The 21,892-nt window shown below is 42.3% G+C and overlaps 1 protein-coding gene across 19 annotated transcripts in view; it reads left to right on the forward strand.

Annotated features, from left to right (window-relative positions):
* ABI3BP (ABI family member 3 binding protein) overlaps window positions 1–21,892 on the forward strand; it is a 674,363-nt gene that overhangs the window by 581,338 nt on the left and 71,133 nt on the right. For all 19 annotated transcript variants that reach the window (XM_077296740.1, XM_077296741.1, XM_077296745.1 and 16 more), the window contains one exon: window positions 487–595. In XM_077296740.1, coding sequence (XP_077152855.1) covers window positions 487–595 — 109 coding nt within the window. The remainder of the gene's footprint in view (window positions 1–486; window positions 596–21,892) is intronic.

Genomic DNA, 21,892 nt, shown 5'->3' on the forward strand with positions numbered 1-21,892 from the left:
AAAGGCTCTGCACTTTTACTTACATAAAAAGTAATTTATTTAAAGGGAATGTGTCATAAGAAAATGACCTATTTTTAAATTCTCTATATCACGCTGCACAGGCAGTCTAATCTACCAGCAACATATCAAAGAGCAGAAGAAGATGAGCAAACAGATATGTAGTTTTTGGGGAAAAGATTTAGTGTGACTGGTTTATTGTTCATTCAAATCTTTTAATAGTCAGGGTTCTACTTAGTGGTTGACAACAATCTATGTATGCAGATTTATAGAAAGAAGACTGTTAACCACCTAATCAGACATCTATTGCTGTGACACTTTCCCTTCGAACATCCGTGCTGGCTGAGGGATTTGTGCCTCAGTACCAAAACCATGACCAAAGTCAACCACAATCACATCTGTTGGACTTGGTGCAATACCTGGATCAGGCTACAACTAACAGCTTGTAATCATGGTGACAGCAAACTAAGTATTTCTAATTGTTTTCAGAATATGATGTTATTTCAAAAGAAAATGGTGGACTTCCTGGAAAAGACCAGTCAATCATAACTACAAATCAGACACACTCTACAGTAGAAAATCTAAAACCAGATACAAGGTAAGTGGAGAGCATACTGAGTATAGATATGCTTGCCTACACTCATATTTAATGACCATTTTACTGTTTATTAATGTAAAATTAAAAATATTTGTCATGTTGTGGGATAACTTACATTGTCATGAGTGGCAGTGTCCCCTGGATTTTTCCTGACTGATGATACATTTGCACACCTACTTCATCAGTGGGCATAAATGAGCCATTTGTCTGGTGTTACAAGCTCCATCTGTGCGTTTTGCACTAAACTATGGCGGTAATGCCGCATTGTAGTTCCCAGATTTTTCTTTTCTACTTGTGGGAGGAAAAAATAATGTTTTTCACTTGTCAAGGGGGAGCACAGGAAAAGTATACTTTACATCCCCTCTACCTACTTATAAGTAGAAAGGATGTGTATGTGGGACATTTGGATCAATAAAGCCTCGATCAGATGCTAATGTTTTTTGTCCATGTGCTATGTTTATGACTACATTGAAAACTACACTCAGACTGCATCAAAAATGTCACTACAAATATCAAATTACTAGATTCACACAATATGTTGTATCTTTTTTCACAATGCTTATGTTGGTAGTTTGTTTTGATTTTTTTGCAGCTAATTGTTATCCCCTTTAGAATCTCAATCACCAGGCCTATTTGGGACATCAGGATGCAGCACCATTTTTTTATTCTGACTTATGTGTCTGGCAATATCCAAGATGTGGTCATATACTACCGTTTGAGCTAACGGTAGGGCTGGAAGGAGTACCATTTGAATTTGTAGTTCAATTATTTGCTGAAATGGTTTTTGGGCACCATGTCACATTTACAAAGCCCATGCAGTATTAGTATCGTTGAAATCTCCCAAAAATGATCCATTTTGTCAACTACACCACTCATGACATCTTTCTTTTTCTCTAAGGGTATGCTGAGCATTTTTTAGTGAGTTCACTTACAGAGGGGATATTGATATACGTCTATCAAAGTGGTCACTGTCCATGTAAAAAGAATAAGCTAAACTATGCTCTCCTCCAGCTCCACACTTCACCAAATACTTGATTTTTTTTAGAACAGAGATAGAAGCCTACAGAAACAGCTGTTAAAAGTACAAAAAAGTTCACTGTAAATGAAAATACACAGTATATATAGAGAGAGAGTCTTTTCCTAATCTATGTAGGGTTAGGGTTATGGCTAGTAATAGGGTTTGGGTAAGGGTAATAGTTACAAAACAAATGTTGTAAAATGAAAAGTAAAAAATAGTTTAGATTTTCTATAATTCTTTTATATTGTAACATTATATTGCATTGTATATGTTTCATAATGCAGTGTAAAATTTATATCACAGAGATGCTTATGCTTTTTTGTGCTCTGATTCAAGAAGCAACACAGAAAACAGTTCAGAGGTGGAAATTTTATGGAATTACATTACATCTTCTACTTCTGATACTATGGGGATTTTTTGGATCCAGCTGCATCTTTTTACCCTATTAATGTGACAAATTTTGTAAAGAAACCCTGGATATATTTATAGGGGTGCTTTTCAATTTGAAGCAATAAAAATCCTGATGATTTACTTTTCTAGACAGTATTTTTATGATCCAGCAAAACAGGGTCTCAGAAAAGACAATACAATGGTTGAAAATCAGCTTTGAAAACAGTCATCTTTAGGTAAAAATGGGCAGCTTTTGTTCTTAAGTGACCAGTAAAAAAAAAAAAAAACACGCAGATGTTCGATATCATCCTGCAAGATAGGACCATGTTTGAAGTCATTTTGACCAAAAATTGGAGCAACATATTTTTGCTTGAAATCAGAAATATAAGAAAATATAAAGCTGCATTCTAGATTGTTTAGAATGGTACACTCTAGAAAATTGGAACTGCATTACTGCCATAGAACATTGGTTCAGTGCTATATTACGTACATGTTAGATTTTGAAAAATTGAAAATTCTAAATTTGCTATAGGAAAATTTACAGTAAAAAGAAGGTACTTAGCACATAGATTGGCCAATGTATATGAGCCCAACTGCAGCATCAATGCGTACCTTATAGTCGGGTCCCTGACCTGATAAGACACCTCTCCTGGACTAAAAATGCTACAATATATGGGGCAGGAAGGAACCAGCTAGTTAAAACCACCTGAATCTGCTGGAAATGGGCATGGGAGTGCACATGTCATATGAGTTTGCTACAAACAGAGAAAGACTGACCAATGTTGCATAGTTTGGTCACAGAAGAAACTTGTGAGAGTAGATAATATGTGGTAATTCAACTTTTATCAACACAGAACATGAGGTACATGCATCAGCTTCTCCTGCTCACAAATAAGTCTGTATCTGTTGCATATCTGCCAACAGTTATATGATACATAATTGTGGTATATATACTGGTATTGTCTTTACTAAGTGGGAGTATTTACTGCATGTGCACTGGCACCTTATATGATTCACTGCTATTTTTCTGTTCCCCCATTCCATTTCACTTTTTCTTTTGGGACCATTCGCTTTACACCTGTGTCAAATAACTATCCACTTTGTCTTTTTTCATGTGATTTATTAATTTATTCTGTTGAATTATATTACTTTTTCATAATACATTTTTTTGCTCCTTTTCCTCGTTTATTTTTAATTGCTCTCAGATGAGGTAGCAATATCCTGGTAACAGATTACTTTTAATAGCTATAATTAGAGATGAGCAAATTTGCTCGGGTTCCCTCTTATTCGGCAAGCTATAGTGCTTGCCAAATAAGCTTCCTGGATCACGCTGGCCGATCAGCTGATCGGCGCCACAGCTGCATGTGTCGTGGCTGAGTCACAGTCACGACATATGTATGGAGAGCCTGTTTGTTGGGCTCTCCATGTATGTGTCGTGACAGTGACACAGCCGTGACACATGCAGCTGAAGCGCCGATCAGCTGATCGGCCAGCATGATCCAGGAAGCCGGGTTCCCTCTGCAGCCTATTCGACAAGTACTATAGCTTACCGAATAAAAGGGAATCTGAGCAAATTCGCTCATCTCTAGTTCTAATGGCTGATGTAGAAGAGGCAATCAGTCATAATTATCTCCCAATAAAGACATACAGTACACAGAATAATTTACAAGTCATTTAGACAAAGCTAGCAATTACGTTTTAGTATGTGAGTAAAATGAATGCCAAGTTTCTTAACTAAAACTTATGCAAACATGGATTACAAGGGTGCGATGTGATGATAGTATTGAAGAATCCTCGCTCTACATCATGTATCATTTTGAGGCAGTTATGTCTTATGAAAAGTCGGTGACAAGTCTTTTCTCTTGTTTATGTGATGTGAAAACAACCCTTTCAGGTCAACGGCTTTTGATATTCTCATGGTAAAGGGTGGAGTTCCTTTAAGTTAGTTTTGCAGCCCTCAAATGAGGAGGGGACATTTGGACTAGTATACAATAGACAAAATATTTTTTTTCTTTCTTGAGAATTGTATAGTTTTATAGTTAATAAGATTGCTGTTCCACAAACACCTGACCATCTATTCCAAATAAGATTTTTTTTGCCATTTATTCAGCTGCTTGTTTTGGAAATGTTATGCAGTCCCCTTACAGGACTTTCCACTGGCGTCTAACAAACAGAATGTGGGATATGAAGAATGGCTACTTGCCTGGCAATGTGTGATCCAGACATCCAATGTTTATAGAATAGTTGGTTGGAGATTGTACACGACTTCATAATGCCAGCTGTAAAACTTTTTAATTTCCATCTCATTCATAACCTTGAATCAAGATTTAATCAAATTCTTTTTCTGTAGTCGGAGAAATATTCAATATTAATTTGTAGATAATATTGCAAGAATGTGTTTGAATTACTTAATTCCTAATCATTGTCCCTAAATATATCGTAGCTTATATAAATACCCAAAAATTACTTGTAAATCTCCCCCATTAAGTTTTTTTCACTAAATTTGTGTATACACTATGTACACAATTATCAAGCAATTTGTATTTTTGATGATTAATGTTATTATTGAACAACTACTGTGCTGTCGGTTAATCCAAAAGGTTAATAAACCTGAAACCTAAATATTTAAGAAAGTAAAAAGAAGTTTTGTCTTTCTTAGGAAAATATCTATTTGTGCTTAATTAGTATATAAAATTATTGAAAAAATAAAAGAAAAACATCAATTTTCCCATCTCCATTGTTTATCTTCTTCTGTTAAAGAGAGAATAAGAACCTAATAACATGGCATGGCATCAGTCAGTTTCTTGATCTTTTGATGATCAACTTTTTAAGCAAAAGCAACACCAACAAAAACATCTCAGACACTGTTCAGAGAGGTGTACAGTTTTCTTTCTTTATAAATCTCCCATTTAAAATGGACCTATAAGTAGTCAATAGGGTTTAGGTCAGTTGAGGAAGGGGACCATGCCAAGCAGTGGAATACTGTAAGAGGGTGAACTGTAGTCCCACTGAGAGGGCACTAGGACCCTGTGGTTTTTGCCTGTTGCAGCAGAGAACAGATCCTGCAAGACTCCGAGAGACAATGTGTGCTGGGGGGTGGGGTTTGGTATCTCGTGTGTAAAGTGAAACAAGGAAGTGAGAGGAGAGAGAGAAAGGCGGGAAGGAAGAGCAGAGCTGCTGTGTTATAGCAAAGAGACTGTGAGAGGATTTTACTGCGAGTTTGTTGGAGAAAAAGAAGCTATTGAGAGACTTTGCATTGCTAACGTTTTTCTGGAGAGGAGCTAACCTTATTTTGAAAGGCTGAAACTTTACTGCAAACCCACTACGTGTTTGAGAGTCTGTGATTCCCTGTGCATTGATTGGAGAAACAAGTCTGACCGATTGCTGATACAGACACAGACAGGTTGTTGTGGAAGCATTCCTAGGAGCTACAGAAGAAGAGACAATATCGTGAGGCCACTAACTAAGTCCCCGGCGTTTGGGCTCGGCATCCGCCGATCAGACAAGAGGAGCTTGCTGTAACTTATTGGCGCTGAAGATATAGACTGGGCTGCAGCCTGTGCGGATTCTTACCTGAGAGGAGATCCATCTCAGGATACGGTACCATAAGTTATAGATACCCGGATATCTCTGCTCTGAGTGTTTAATTGTTACTTAGAGGTGTATCTTATATTAGAGTTGTGTAAGTTATACTCAGTGTGCCATTCCAGGGGCTCCCTTTATAACACTACAATCAATTTACACTTGTTCCTGTTTTAGTTTCCTTGTTAGGTAAATTTCTTACTAGTCTGTCGTAGCATACAGTTCTCAGGAGACCTTGGAGTGGCACAGTGATTTCAGCTGCTGCTGAGCTGGTGTATCTTGGGGTGCATTTACTTTAAAATTCTCCATATTACCTTTATTGTTTTGCCTTTGAGTAAATACCGTTGGAGATTTCTGCCTTAGTCTTGGTTTGTGACTCACTGGATCTTATTCGGACCTCTGGTCATTACATTTTTGGCGTAGTCGGCAGGATCCAGTGTTTGTCATGGACGAGGGCGAGGGTAGAAATGACCCCGCTGTATCCGCATCCCCCTCGGGGGTTGGGGTTCCCCTGGCAGCCGCGGCGATTTCGGGAGGGTATGTGCCTGTAGGAGCTTTACTTCAGCACATGCCGAAATACGACGGGCGCAATATGGCGTTGCAAGATTGGGCTGAGAGAATCCGGAGTATTCTGCGCATGTGTAATTTGACCCCCGCGTTACGCGCTGAGCTGGCCTTAAATGCACTGGAGGGCGATATTAGACGTATGGTGATGGTGCGCCCAGAATCAGAGAGGGATACGTTAGAAAAGATTTTGGAACTGTTAGAGGGGAGTTTGGGGGGCCGAGCGCGTGTGGCCCAGCTTCGGTCCCTATTCTTTAATCGTCCCCAGAGAGAGTGTGAGTCCCTGATGCAGTACTCTAATATCTTGCAAGAGACGCTGAATGAGATGCAGCGACTAGACCAGGGGGCCATGGGAGCGTTCCGGGAGGTAGACCGCTTGCTCCGGGATCAATTCATCACCGGTTTAGCTAATAGACTTCTCCGGGACAAACTGTTGGAAATGGCCCGGGCTGCACCAGAATTATCCTTCTGGCAGATTTACCGAGCTGCAGTGGAAAGGGAAGAGAAATCTGCTCACGTGCCCGAGGGGTCAGTGAACAGTGCCCAGCTGGAGGAAGGTGGGTCATCAGGGTCAGGGGGAGAGGGGTTGGTGAGCGTGGTACAAGCTTTGCGTGCTGAGGTGAAGGAGTTGAAGCTGAAATTGTCTCAACTGACAGTTGATCCCGCCTCTACCCCCTCACGGGGGCCTCCTGCCCCACCCCCTGGAACGGTGACCCCACAGACGGCCCGGTCGTCCTATCAGAATGAGTCAAGCCCTCATCCACGAGGAGCAATCACCTGCTGGAAGTGTGGGCGCCAGGGACACATCTCTCGTTACTGCCGGACGCTTGCAGCCCCAGAAACCCCGTCGCCGGCTTTAAACTTCCGGCCGCTGCCATGAGAGGGCAAGCAGCAGCGGCCCCACCCACACAAAGCCCTCGACGGAATGAGCAAGATTTGTTTGCATGTAGTCCAGTGATAGAAGCAGAATTTGAAGGGCGGAAGATGAGGTGCTTGGTTGACACGGGATCCGAATGTACTATAATGCCACTGGAAATATATGAGAGATACTTCAGTCGACTAGTGATTCCAGAGGATGGCCGAGTGATACGACTGACCGCCGCAAATAATGGTCAACTGTCAGTCAAGGGAATCGTGTGGATGCAACTAAAAATGTTTGGTCAAGAGCTGGGGCAGAAAGGGGTAGTACTGGTGGATCACCCCCCTAGAAGAGGGATGGAAGTGACGCTTGGAATGAACGTGCTGCGAGACTTGAATCACCAGATGTATGCCAGTGAAGGACCCCGATACTGGGCATGTGCGACAAGACACCGACCCACACAGAGAATTCTACACCGTCTAGTGCTGAGTTGCGACTTGCTGAAAAGTGCGGTCCCTGGCGGCCGGGTGGGCCGGGTCCGAGTGCCATCGAGGGCCCCGATCCTGCTGGGACCAAGACAAGAGGAACTCTTAATGCTGCCTGTGGGAGCTGCACAGAGATTGAATGGGCTTGAAGTGCTACTTGAGCCCATCCGAGAGGGTTCCTCATTTGCCAAGGTACATGTGGCCCGGTCTCTGGCGATTGTGAAGAATGGACGAGTGCCGGTCCGATGCATCAATGTTTTAGATGAAGCTGTTGCAATTCCTGCTGGAACCATACTGGCTGAACTGTTCGTGCCGGCAGAAAAGGTGCCGGAAAATGCAGGATTCGAACTGCGACCAGACCAACAGTCATCCTGGACCTTTGCGGTCGAGGTAGGCCGGACTGAGCCTCCTACGGAGGAATGGAATGGTCATGTGATCATGGAGCAGATGGGAGTGGATCGGGAGAAGCTGACCCCCGTGCAGTTGGAGCAGTTGGAGAGAGTTTTGTGGGAACATCAAGAGACCTTTTCCCGACATGGAGAGGACTTCGGGTGTACCCAGATGATTGAGCATGAGATTCCAACGGGGGATACTCCACCCATTAGAGAAAGATATCGGCAAATTCCTCCAGCGCTTTATCAAGAGGTGAAGAGCATGGTGGCCAATATGCTGGATAACCAAGTGATCCGAGAGAGCCGGAGTCCCTGGGCGGCTCCTGTAGTTTTGGTCCGCAAGAAGGATGGGACACTCCGATTTTGTGTGGATTATCGAAAATTGAACGCCCACACCGTACGGGACGCATATCCTTTACCCCGTATTGAAGAATCCCTGTCGGCCCTGGGTCGGGCCAAGTATTTCTCAACATTGGATTTGGCAAGTGGGTACTGGCAGGTCCCAATGGCTGAAAAAGATCGGGCCAAGACAGCGTTTGTCTTGCCAATGGGGCTCTTTGAGTTCAACCGGATGCCTTTTGGCCTCGCCACCGCCCCGGGAACCTTCCAACGCCTGATGGAACATTGCTTGGGCGATCTAAATTTTGAATCAGTCCAGATATATCTAGACGACATTGTGGTGTTCGGAACCTCATTTGAAGATCATCTGGAGAAGCTGCGTCAAGTTCTCCGGCGGCTCAAGAGCTACGGCCTGAAAATAAAGCCAAAAAAATGTCAACTGTTATGAAACCAGATTGAATATTTGGGTCATCTGGTGACCCCGGACGGGGTACTACCTTTAGACAGTAAGATCAAGGCGGTACAAGAGTGGCCACCTCCTTGTGACCTGCGAGAAGTGCGGGCCTTCCTGGGCCTAGCAGGATACTATCGGCGGTTTGTGCCTAAATTCTCACAAGTAGTGAGTCCCTTGAATGAACTTTTGAGAGGGACAGCGCTGGGTCCTCGAAATCGCCCCATTCCATGGGGGCCCCTACAGAAAAAGGCATTTGATGAAGTGAAAACCGCCCTAACGAGTGCCCCATTGCTGGCCTACGCCCGGTTTGACACCCCTTTTTTGTTGTATACCGATGGTAGTCTCCATGGGTTGGGGGCAGTACTAGCACAGGTGCAGGATGGCCGAGAGCGAGTGATTTCTTATGGCAGCAGATCTTTAAGAGACTCCGAGCGAAATCTGGCTAACTACAGCTCATTCCGGCTGGAATTGCTGGCCCTGGTGTGGGCAATGACAGAACGCTTCGCCGAGTATCTAACAGGAGCTGAGGTGCTAGTCATGACAGATAACAACCCGCTAGCTCACTTGGAGAATGCAAAACTGGGAGCGTTAGAGCAGCGGTGGGTCGCCAGACTAGCCAAGTTCAATTACCGCATTAAATTTCGCTCTGGTCGAGAAAACGGCAATGCAGATGCATTGTCAAGAGTGCCCCTTGGGTCATCAGGGGAAGATGTTGACGAACAACTTGAGGACACTGAAACTCCAGCTTTGGGGCAGATACCTATCTTCCAAAGTGTGGTACACTCAAGTGGGGTGGCCACCGGGATGCCCTGTGTCCTGGGTAAAACATCCTCAGATTGGACAAGAGTCCAGGATGAGTGTCCGGACGTTGCACTTGTGCGCCGTTGGGTACAAAACAAGACCTGGCCCAGTGCAGAGGACAAGGCTCAGTTGTCCATGGAAGGAATGAAACTCCTTCGACAATGGGATAAATTGTGTGTGGAACAAGGTCTTTTGTATCGTAAGGTGTACCTGCCATCGGAGCTGCAGCATCGGTACCAACTGATAATTCCTGTGGGGATGGGTCCAGTGGTCGCTCGTGAGGCGCATGAGAAGGGGGCCCATTTTGGAAGTGAAAAGACACTTCAGTGGTTGCAGCGAGTTCTCTACTGCCCTGAGTTGGGAGGGATGGTGGCCGACGCGTGTCGGCAGTGCCGAATTTGTGGGCTCAACAAAAGCCCTGAGCAGCGGGCTCCCACACAGTCTATTAAGACTTCAGCTCCACTGGAGCTACTCATGATTGACTGCGTGTTGATAGGGTACTCTACGTCAGGGTACTCCTATTGCCTGGTGATGACAGATCACTTTACCAAGTATGCTGTAGCGGTGCCGACAAGAGATCAGACGGCCAAGTCGGCGGCTGAGGCAGTGTGCCGACATTTCTTTCAAGTGTTCGGGTGTCCGCAGAGAATACATTCAGATCAAGGGGCCTGCTTTCAGGGGACGCTGATGAAAGAGTTGCACCAGCTCTATGGTATCGAGCAGTCGAGAACAACACCTTACCACCCTCAGGGTAACGGGGCATGTGAGCGTTTTAATCGGACCTTGTTGCAAATGTTGAGGTCCTTAGAGAGTCAGCAACAGACATGCTGGCCTGAGTATCTCCCCGAATTGATGTGGGCTTACAATAACAGGGTGCACAGTACTACTGGTTACTCACCACACATGTTAATGTTTGGTAGACCTGGCCGAGACATTGAGGATTTGAACGTGCCAGATCCCTCCTCCGCCCCCCCTCGGACTGCATCCGAGTGGGTACGAGAGCATCGGCGGCGGTTGAGGGTGGTGCATCAGGTGGTGGGCGATCGCCTTCGCCAGGTGGTCCATAGAGACACGCGACCTGTACAAACAGAGCTGTTCTTTCCGGGAGACAGAGTGTTGGTGAGGCCAAAACGACGGTCAGGAAAGCTGAGTGACCGATGGGAGGCGATACCGTATCTGATAAAAAAAACAGGTGAACCCTGAGATTCCTGTGTACGAGGTCGAACCGGTGGGGACAGGGGGGCCAACCCGTAATTTGCATCGTAACATGTTACAACGGTGCTGGTTTGAAGATTCGGCACCTACTCCCCTAGAGCCAGAGGCCATGTTCCAAGGGGCGGGAATTCTGAATGATCTTGAGTTTGATGGTGTGCTTACCCCTGCGCCTGCTTATTTGCCCCCTGTGACCGATATGTCCTCGGGTGAAGAGAATGTTGGGGATATGGAGGATGTTGTTGAGGAGAGTGCATCAGGACAACTGCTTGGTCCTGACGCTGTATCACAGGACATCGAGCCGCAGGAGGAGACAACTCCGCTTGTGCCCACTAACACGACCACGGAAGAGACTTTAGCTCCCTCTAAGGTTACACCTGTTGATGTAGGACTCAGGAGAACTACACGATCTACGGCAGGAATACCGCCTCAGCGATATGCTCAAGATGAATTTGAGTGGGAAGGTATGTCGAGGACGCCAACCTCTAGTGGGGTGGCATGTAAGAGGGTGAACTGTAGTCCCACTGAGAGGGCACTAGGACCCTGTGGTTTTTGCCTGTTGCAGCAGAGAACAGATCCTGCAAGTCTCCGAGAGACAATGTGTGCTGGGGGGTGGGGTTTGGTATCTCGTGTGTAAAGTGAAACAAGGAAGTGAGAGGAGAGAGAGAAAGGCGGGAAGGAAGAGCAGAGCTGCTGTGTTATAGCAAAGAGACTGTGAGAGGATTTTACTGCGAGTTTGTTGGAGAAAAAGAAGCTATTGAGAGACTTTGCATTGCTAACGTTTTTCTGGAGAGGAGCTAACCTTATTTTGAAAGACTGAAACTTTACTGCAAACCCACTACGTGTTTGAGAGTCTGTGATTCCCTGTGCATTGATTGGAGAAACAAGTCTGACCGATTGCTGATACAGACACAGACGGGTTGTCGTGGAAGCATTCCTAGGAGCTACAGAAGAAGAGACAATATCGTGAGGCCACTAACTAAGTCCCCGGCGTTTGGGCTCGGCATCCGCCGATCAGACAAGAGGAGCTTGCTGTAACTTATTGGCGCTGAAGATATAGACTGGGCTGCAGCCTGTGCGGATTCTTACCTGAGAGGAGATCCATCTCAGGATACGGTACCATAAGTTATAGATACCCGGGTATCTCTGCTCTGAGTGTTTAATTGTTACTTAGAGGTGTATCTTATATTAGAGTTGTGTAAGTTATACTCAGTGTGCCATTCCAGGGGCTCCCTTTATAACACTACAATCAATTTACACTTGTTCCTGTTTTAGTTTCCTTGTTAGGTAAATTTCTTACTAGTCTGTCATAGCATAGAGTTCTCAGGAGACCTTGGAGTGGCACAGTGATTTCAGCTGCTGCTGAGCTGGTGTATCTTGGGGTGCATTTACTTTAAAATTCTCCATATTACCTTTATTGTTTTGCCTTTGAGTAAATACCGTTGGAGATTTCTGCCTTAGTCTTGGTTTGTGACTCACTGGATCTTATTCGGACCTCTGGTCATTACAATACTTCAATGCAGGCAATGGTGCTTTGTCAGTATAAAAATCCTGTTTTGTCTTTTTAAGATGCTGACTTTTTCCTGTACCACTGCTTGAAGAAAGTGTCTTCTAACAACTGGCAGTAGGTTTGATAGTTTTAAGTCCATCTTCAACCTGAAACTGTCTAACTAGCTCATCTTTAATAATACCAGCCCATGGCAGAACCGCACATCCAACTTGCTGGCATCTGCGTCGAAGTGAAGATCTGTGCCCATTACTGATCCAGCCAAGAGCCCATCCATCTGGTCCATCAAAAGTCACTTTTTTCATCAGTCCACAAAACCTTTGAAAAATCTGTCTTTAGATATTTCTTGGCCAAATCTTGAGTCAACTCAAGTGTTTTATTCCGTGGTGGTTGGGTTTTATTCTTCCTTACCTTGGCCATGTCTTTGGGCACTTTGCACCTTGTATGTCTGGGCACTCCAGGGAGGTTGCAGTTCTGAGATATGAAAGCACTGGAGGATAATGGTAGCTTCACGTTTGATTCTTCTCAAATGTTTAGCAATTAATGTGTGTCTTTTTTCTCAACATGTTTTTTTCTGACCCTGTTGACAATTTGAAAGAAAACTTTAGATGGTTCTGTGACCAAACCTCAATATCGTAGCAAATTCAAGAGTTCTGCATCCCTTTGTAAGTCTTTTAACAATTTTGGACTTTTCAGAATCAGTTAAATCTCTTTTTGTCCCATTTTGCCTAAGGAAAACAAGCTGGATAATAATTTTGCACATCTTCATAAAAGGTGCTGATATCCTTAGGCCACATCCTCCCTCATTACACAAATACACATTACTTGATCTGCTTCAGCCAATAAGCATTTAAATTTATCCAGCTTGGAGTTTGTAAATAGGGATAGAAGTGATGATATGTTCAAAATACTCCCTTGCCTAATAATTGTGCACACATTGTGTGTATGTAGTGTAGTGTGTGTGTTTATATACTCAAATACCGCCGTCTTGTTCGGTATCCAGCACCGCTTCAGTCCTCTTCTGAGTGATCTCATCGCTCTTCAGACTATCCAACTCATTGTACACCCTAAGGGTGAGCTGCAAGTCTATTTTACAATGTAAGTCTTTAGAACTTTGTTCTGATTATCATAGACTTACATTGTGAGAGCAATTTATGGGTCAAATTCAGCGTACCTGGAGAGTCTGAAGAATGGTGATGTCACTCAGGAAAGGACCAGAGCGGCGCAGGATACCAGAGGAGACCACCGTAGGCGAGTATATTAACACACACACATTACACTGTATATACATAAACTCAAATTTAGTGAAACAAAGTTTATTAGAGGACTTGTTAAAATCAGTTTAGGGGCTATTCAGATGATGCCTTTGGAGTTTACAGCTGATGCATAGGGGACTGGACTAGTTAATGAACTAAACCTAACGAACAGCCCCCTTCATCCTCTTTTGACACACAGAGATGGGGTTCTTTGAGTGTGCTAAACTCAGCATGCAAGTCAAGCTGTAATGATGGCTATGGAAGTGCTGAAATCAGGTGAACAGTGATGCTCATAGAACTTAAAGGGGTGTTCCCATCTCCAAGATCCTATCCCAATATACAGTAGGTGTAATAATAATAGTAATAATAATAATAGCAAATACCTCCAATTAGAAATGTAGTATAGTTCTCCTGATTCTTTATGTCTCTTACCTCATGTGGTTGTAACCAATCTCCCCAATCCTATATGTATGTATATATGTATAGATCCCAGTATGTAGAAGGTGTAATAATAATATTAATAATAATATCAGCAAATACCTCCAATTAGAAAAGTAGTTTAGTTTTTCTGATTAGCTATGTTGCTTACCCCTTGTACAGGGCATTGCAGTAGCTTAGGTATCTATGGTTACGACTACTAACAGCTAACAATCTAACTGTCACTATATCAGTGGCCGTAACCATGGATAACTAAGCTACTGCAATGCCCTGTACATGGGATAAGCAACATAGCAAATTAGAAGAACTATACCACATTTCTAAATGGAGGTATTTGCCAATGTTATTATTATTACACCTGCTACATATTGGGATAGGATATTGGAGATGGGAATACCCCTTTAAAGGGAACCTGTCACCTGAATTTGGCGGGACCAGTTTTGGGTCATATGGGCGGGGTTTGGGGGTGTTTGATTCACCCTTTCCTTACCCGCTGGCTGCATGCTGGCCGCAATATTGGATTGAAGTTCATTCTCTGTCCTCCGGAGTACACGCCTGCGCAAGGCAATATTGCCTTGCGCTGGCATGTACTCCGGAGGACAGAGAATGAACTTCAATCCAATATTGCGGCCAGCATGCAGCCAGCGGGTAAGGAAAGGGTGAATCAAACACCCCAAAACCCCGCCCATATGACCCAAAACTGGTCCCGCCAAATTCAGGTGACAGGTTCCCTTTATGTAAAATAGTGAATTTTAATGATTTCAATATTAAGATCAACAAAGTCTCTTGATTTTCTCACTATACATCTCCCTTAACGTTCTTGTACAGATTGCTATGGATAGTAATTGTGTGTAGATTTTTCACTCTTTTATTTTTATTTTTTTCAATAATAAAATACTATTTCAAGGGAAAAAAATATTTTACTTTAAAAAAATTTCTCACACTTTATTTGACATTAATATTTTTTTTTAATCCTACTAGGGGTCTTGATTCTTCAATCATGTCAGATATTCCCAGGCCCCCTGATTGTCATGACCACCCATCTGCGCCCAACAATAAATTACAAAGACATCAGTGGGTTTACAGAGGGAGTAAATAATGCCCAATTTGACCTGCTGTGTAATTATTTTTGCCCCTGGAGAAATTACCAAATGTCTACTAGATTTGACCTGTTGATAGATAGCGCGTGCACAGCTTTTTCTACAATCCCGCATTTCCTACCTGGCACCTACCGTATTTTTCGGACTATAAGACGCACCGGACTATAAGACTCACCCAGGTTTTAGAGGTGGAAAATAGGGAAAAAAATAATTGAAGCAAAAAAAGTGGTAAAAGATTTAGTAACATAAATAACATACTATTATATGTGTTGTTATTATATATAATAGTACGTATTATGTTGGAAGCTGCGGGTAGAAGATGGTGCTGCGGGACCAGTGTGGTGTCTGTAAAGTACTGTACTATATGAAGACGCTGGAGGGGGAGTATAAGAATGGGGGCACAGGGCTTATATTTTCCAGCACTGAAAACTAATACTGGAGTGCTGCTTTGAGATCCCATTGGAGAACTATAACTCCCAGCATGTCCCGCAGATGCTATGGCATGCTGGGAGTTATAGTTCACCACAGGAGTGGCTTTATTGTGTGTTGTAGTGACTAACCTTTTAATTGTGGCAGCCAGCCACACTGTGGTGAGGTAAAGAGTTGGAGCATCCCATGACTGCACACACAGAGCTCTCCCTCTTGTTGCCTATCCACAGTACAGGTCATAACAGGAAGCCTGCAGATTCTAGTGTGGTGTCTGAAGGACCTGTGATGACATCAGAAGAGGGAGGGCTCTGTGCTGCCATGTGATGCTCCAGCCCGCCCACTTCCTAACATCATGCAAGGTCCTTATGCCTCAGCATCCAGCACAACCAGGCAGGTATGCGGCGATCTTGCCTCCCCTGGCCCCTGCTGCTGCCCCCTCCTCCACCAGACGCAGATCTCCCCAGCTGCAGCAGGAATCCAGCGCTGAGGAAACCATGTGTGTCACTGCTTAAGTGAAGGACTATTCAATGGCTGCTCATTGCTCAGCTGAGAGGTTGGCGGGGAAGTGGCTAATGAATATTCACTGCACTTTAATCATCGGGATCACATGGTTTCCCCAGTGCTGGATCCTGGCAGCGGGGACATTTTTCTGCCTCCTGTGAGTGGAATCACAGTGGATCCCACTCACGCTGCCCCCTCCCCACATGTTACATCTGGACCATAAGACGCCCCCACACTTTCCTCCCAAATTTGAAGGAAAAAAGTGCGTCTTATGGTCCGAAAAATACGGTAATCTTTTCCTTATGTAAGTGGGTGGACAAAAGAGAAGATGAGTATAGTTGATGCCTAACTGAGTAACTGCAAGTGAACACCACCATCGCTGGTCAAAGGCAAAAGTGAAAGCAAAATAACTGTATTCATAGTAACCTAATGGAGAGAATATATGTTCCCGGGGAGGAAATTGAAGAAGACACCAGGTCAGGTGACACCTGTGTGTTCTGATAGTGCCATAACATATTGTATTGACCTTGCTACTGTTACCCATAATATAGTGCTTCCTTTTGTGTGTATATATATATATATATATATATATATATATATATATATATATACTTATAGATAGTTTTCTGTGTTAATTAAATAAATAGTGTTGGTTAAGTATCACTGTCTCCTCATTGTCTGCGCTGTTGCATACAAGTAACCTGTTCACACCTACAACAGCACGCACACTCTGTATACTCTCCCATACATCTCAGTGTTCATAGCGCCTACTAACCTCTATCTACTCCACAAGATGTGCACAGGTGTGCTATTGAGTCAGTGCTCTCATGCCATAATTTATTTTATTGCCCTAACTTCTCGTGCAATGTTTGGGTTCTCCCTACACTGGGTAGATTCCCCAAACCCATTCTCCCCCAAACCCATTCTCCCCCCTCCCTTTTTCTCTGTTGTGATTAATGATATAAATATCAAGGTTGGCCCACGACTTTGTCCAAGTTTTTAATTTTGGACCACAATGTATTTGAGTTTGACATCCCTAATTTTGAGGAAATATGTCACAACATAATTTCTTAATGATTGAGACAGTGAATACAAAATCCAAAAGTTTCCATGAATTAGAAAACTAGAGAAGCATTGGCAGAGAAAAGTAGAATTGTGTTTTTGTATGAGTTTTAGTTAGCTAGATGTTTCTCTTTTTATTTGGATGTTTGTTAACGAGAATTCCATGAATAAAGTAAATCTATGGGGTTCTAAGTTGGGAGGTCTCTTGTGGTCCCTGGAACAAATGATTACTGTACTTGCCACTGCTTACTTTTCCAGATTGTCCACATCCTTGAAACATCAGTAAAGTGATTTACAGTTTCATTTAAGTACTGTAGAACCAGGAGACATTTCATTTTGGTGCAAATGTGCCAATTTGGCATGGAATAAGGAAATTTTACTTACGTGGGAGTTCAGGTTAATGCCAGGTCAAGAGCTATACATTTTTAATGTAGCTTTAGCATGTATTTTGCATTATGATTTGCATTATCCTACTTTGTCATGTTCTGTCATTTCTCTCACAAGTGTAGTATATTGACATTTACAATTATTTCATAAATAGTTCATAAAGGGAATCGGTCACCAGGTTTTTGCTGACCCAACTGAGAGCAGCATGATGTAGAGGCAGAGACACTGACTCCAGCAATATTTCACTTATTTTACTGCTTGCTGCAGTTTTGATTACAAACCAATTTTCCTGCTGCAGATCTTCCAGTTTTTTTTAATGCTGAGCTCTGTGTAACCCATAAGCAGTGCCAATCAGTGGTGGGTGCGTGGTCGGACTACATGGCAGCAGATTTACAAGTCTTCTAGTGATAACCTTCTACATGAAAATCAGTGATTTTATAAAAAACTACAGGTAGCAGCCCAGAAAGTGACACATTGCTGTAATCAGGGTCTCTGGCTCTACATTGTGCAGCTCCCTGGTTAGATAGCAATAACCTGGTGACAGATTTCCTTTAAAGTGGACTTATCAGGTCAGTAGTGGCCAGTTAATTGTCATATTTTATTTGTGCTGCTCTCCTGAGTATTCAGTTTTGTTTTTGTTTTTTTTCTCTTTTAAATTTGCTATGTGGGTCCAGATTTAAGATCCTTTACATTTACTGATAGTGGTATGCTTGCTTTATGGTCTTTAACTCCTTAATTCCATATGATGTACTATCCCGTCGAGGTGACCTGGGACTTAATTCCCAGGGACGGGATAGTACGTCATAGGCGATCGGCCGCACTCACGGGGGGAGGGCGGCCAATCGCCGCATGGTGTCAGCTGATTATTTCAGCTGACATCCGGCACTATGTGCCAGGAGCGGTCACGGACACTGCAAAGTGTCAGATCAGCGATTTGACACTATACTGTGATGTCCCACACTGAGACAAAGTAAAAAAGTTAAAAAAAAAATATTTACATGTGTAAAATAAAAAAATATTCCTAAATAAAGAAAAAAAATAAATATTGTTCCACTAAATACATTTCTTTATGTAAATTAAAAAAACAATAAAAGTACACATATTTAGTATCGCCGCGTCCGTAACGACCCGACCTATAAAACTGTCCCATTAGTTAACCCCTTCAGTGAACACCGTAAAAAAGAGGCAAAAAACAACGCTTTATTATCATACCGCCGAACAAAAAGTGGAATAACACGCGATCAAAAAGAGGGATATAAATAACTATGGTACCGCTGAAAACGTCATCTTGTCCTGCAAAAAACGAGCCACGATACAGCATCATCAGCTAAAAATAAAAAAGTTATAGTCCTCAGAATAAAGCGATGCAAAAATAATTATTTTTTATGTAAAATAGTTTTTATCGTATAAAAGCGCCAAAACATAACAAAATGATGTAAATGAGGTATCGCTGTAACTGTACTGACCCAAAGAATAAAACTGCTTTATCAATTTTACCAAACGTGCACGGTATACACCCTCCTGCAAAAGAAATTCATGAATAGCTGGTTTTTGGTCATGCTGCCTCACAAAAATCGGAATAAAAAGCGATCAAAAAATGTCACATGCCTGAAAATAGTACCAATGAAAATGTCAACTCGTCCCGCAAAAAACAAAACCTCATATGACTCTGTGGACCAAAATATGGAAAAATTATAGCTCTCAAAATATGGAGACGCAAAAACTATTTTTTGCGTCTTTTAGTGTGTGACAGCTGCCAATCATAAAAATCTGCTAAGAAACCCGTTATAAAAGTAAATCAAACCCCCCTTCATCACCCCCTTAGTTAGGGAAAAAGCATAAAATAAAAAAAAATTATTTCCATTTTCCCATTAGGGTTAGGGTTAGGGTTGGGGCTAAAGTTAGGGTTAGGGCTACAGTTAGGGTTGGGGCTACAGGTAGGGTTGGGGCTACAGTTAGGGTTAGGGTTGGGGCTAAAGTTAGGGTTATGGTTGGGGTTAAAGTTAGGGTTAGGGTTTGGATTACATTTACAGTTGGGATAGGGTTAGGGGTGTGTCAGGGTTAGGGGTGTGGTTAGGGTTATGGTTGGGATTAGGCTTAGGGGTGTGTTGGAGTTAGGGGTATGGTTAGGGTTGGGATTAGGGTTAGGGGTGTGTTGGGGTTAGGGGTGTGGTTAAGGTTGGGATTAGGGTTAGGGGTGCGTTGGGGTTAGGGTTAGGGGCATGTTTGGGTTAGGGGAGTGGTTAGGGTTATGGTTAGGGTTGGGATTAGGGTTAGGGGTGTGATTGCAATAGGGTTTCAGCTAAAATTGGGGGGTTTCCACTGTTTAGGCACATCAGGGGCTCTCCAAACATGACATGGCGTCCAAACTGAATTCCAGCCAATACTGCTTTGAAAAAGTAAAACAGTGCTCCTTCCCTTCTGAGCTCTCTCGTGCGCCCAAACAGGGGTTTACCCCAACATATGGGGTATCAGCGTACTCAGGACAAATTGGACTACAACTTTTGGGGTCCAATTTCTCCTGTTACCCTAGGGAAAATACAAAACTGGGGGTAAAAAAATATTGTGGTCTCTTTCAGATTTATAAGGATCACTAGCCCTGCATGGGAATGCTATTCTTCACCTGTTTATGACACAGGAACTGAATGGAGCCTTCAACGCTAATCTCAACAGTGCCATATTTATGTACACTTTTATCATAGTTTAAGCTATTTAAAAGAAGTAACCCAATTTCTTCAATATGGGCTAACATTAAGTTAAGTGAAGTTCCTTAACTTTTTGGGGGGTTCCCAGTGTTTTAGTTAGACCATGTTCACACATTCAGTATTTGGTCAGTATTTTACATCAGTATTTGTAAGACAAATCCAGGAGTGGAACAATTCGCATAATGGAAACACATCACCACTTTTGCATTTTTCAACCACTCCTGGTTTTGGCTTACATATACTGATGTTCAGTATTTAGTCAGCATTTTACATGTGAACGTGACCTAAGGCTTGGTACAGGTTTGCAAAAAATGTTTCTATCTGCTGAAACTAAAGATTTTGAACATTTAAATATGCGGTACTATATTTTGGAAATCTGCATTACATTTTACATTTCATTATAACACAAGCTTTATTTACATATAACTGGAATTCTTCATTAAAAAAAATCCTACATCGTGTTCATAAATATTATTCCCCTGGGATCTATATGTACTCAACATCTTAGACTCTGTTTATATCACATGTATGCTTCTTCTTGAAAAGTACCATTTCATTTGCTTTAGTTTTTTGCCAAATTCACCTTCATAACAGAATGAAAAGTGAAACAAAAATAATTGAAGATGAGTTCTCTTTTCATTGCAATAAAGATCAATGATAAAAGAATGCATCTAATATTAAATATAATACATTTTGATGGGATGCAAAAACTGGCATGAACAGAGCTTAGAGTCAGATAATTGAATACTATCGCGCTGGACAGCTAAGGAGGGGGATATAAGGAGAGCATAGACTTATGACCTACATAAAATTGAATAAAATAGGAATGCATGAAAGATATAATAAAATATTAGCATAAAGAAATAAATGAATAAAAGGTTTGCTTAAGACCTTGAAATAATGCAATTGTGCCATTAGAAGTAAGGTAGATTTTTGTATTAATGTATACTGGTAACAATAAACACCTGTACAGATAGGGCAATAAAATGTGCATTAGGTAAGTAATGCTATTAAGAGTCCCCCAAAAAATAGTCAATGATTCCTGAATGCTAGAGAGTGGCAGACACTAGTAAAAGCTGATATTTGCTTATCTGAAGAGTAGGAATTATATCAAGACTATAGGGCAGCTTTACATGGCACATGCGGAAATGATATGCTGAGTACCTCTAATCTTAATATAGCTTGACTTCAATTTATCCACTCCCTACATTTCAACCTCAAGCTGATTTTCAGATTCAATGTGTAAATGTATTACATCTGTGAAGCTGAGAAAGGAAGAAATATACTCCATTTGCCAAGGTCACACGTGGTAAGTCAGTTACTGTGCTATGTTCCATAGGAAATAGCTGCAAGTAAAGTTCTTTAGCAGGATTTCGCTTTGGCCATTGAATTCTTATTACCTTTAGTGAGCTTATTATATTAGCTGCAATTCTGTTATTAAAATTGCTGCTAATATAATAAGCTCACTAAAGGTAATAAGAATTCAATAATAACAAGGTAAATGAACTTGTGTACTTGTTCCTGCTCTCAGCATGTCTATGGAGATTTAATAGTACAATCAAAACTTCTCTATAAAACAGTTTGTGGACCTAAAAGTGCTTAAAGAGGTTGTCCAGATGACTGTCTAGACGAGAAATATAGCAGCAAACGCTGAGTAGAGATGGGCAAATTTATTCCAACAGAATTTAATTCTACTAAAATTTTACAAAAATCCTGATTTTGGAAAATACACATTTTTTTGCAATTTGCTTCCCGCAAATTCTGCAAAATGATGACCAACTGCAGCCACCATCTTTCTGAACAGTAGGGGGGCAGA

Source organism: Ranitomeya variabilis, chromosome 3 (genome assembly GCF_051348905.1).
Source record: "Ranitomeya variabilis isolate aRanVar5 chromosome 3, aRanVar5.hap1, whole genome shotgun sequence".
Classification (NCBI taxonomy): domain Eukaryota; kingdom Metazoa; phylum Chordata; class Amphibia; order Anura; family Dendrobatidae; genus Ranitomeya; species Ranitomeya variabilis.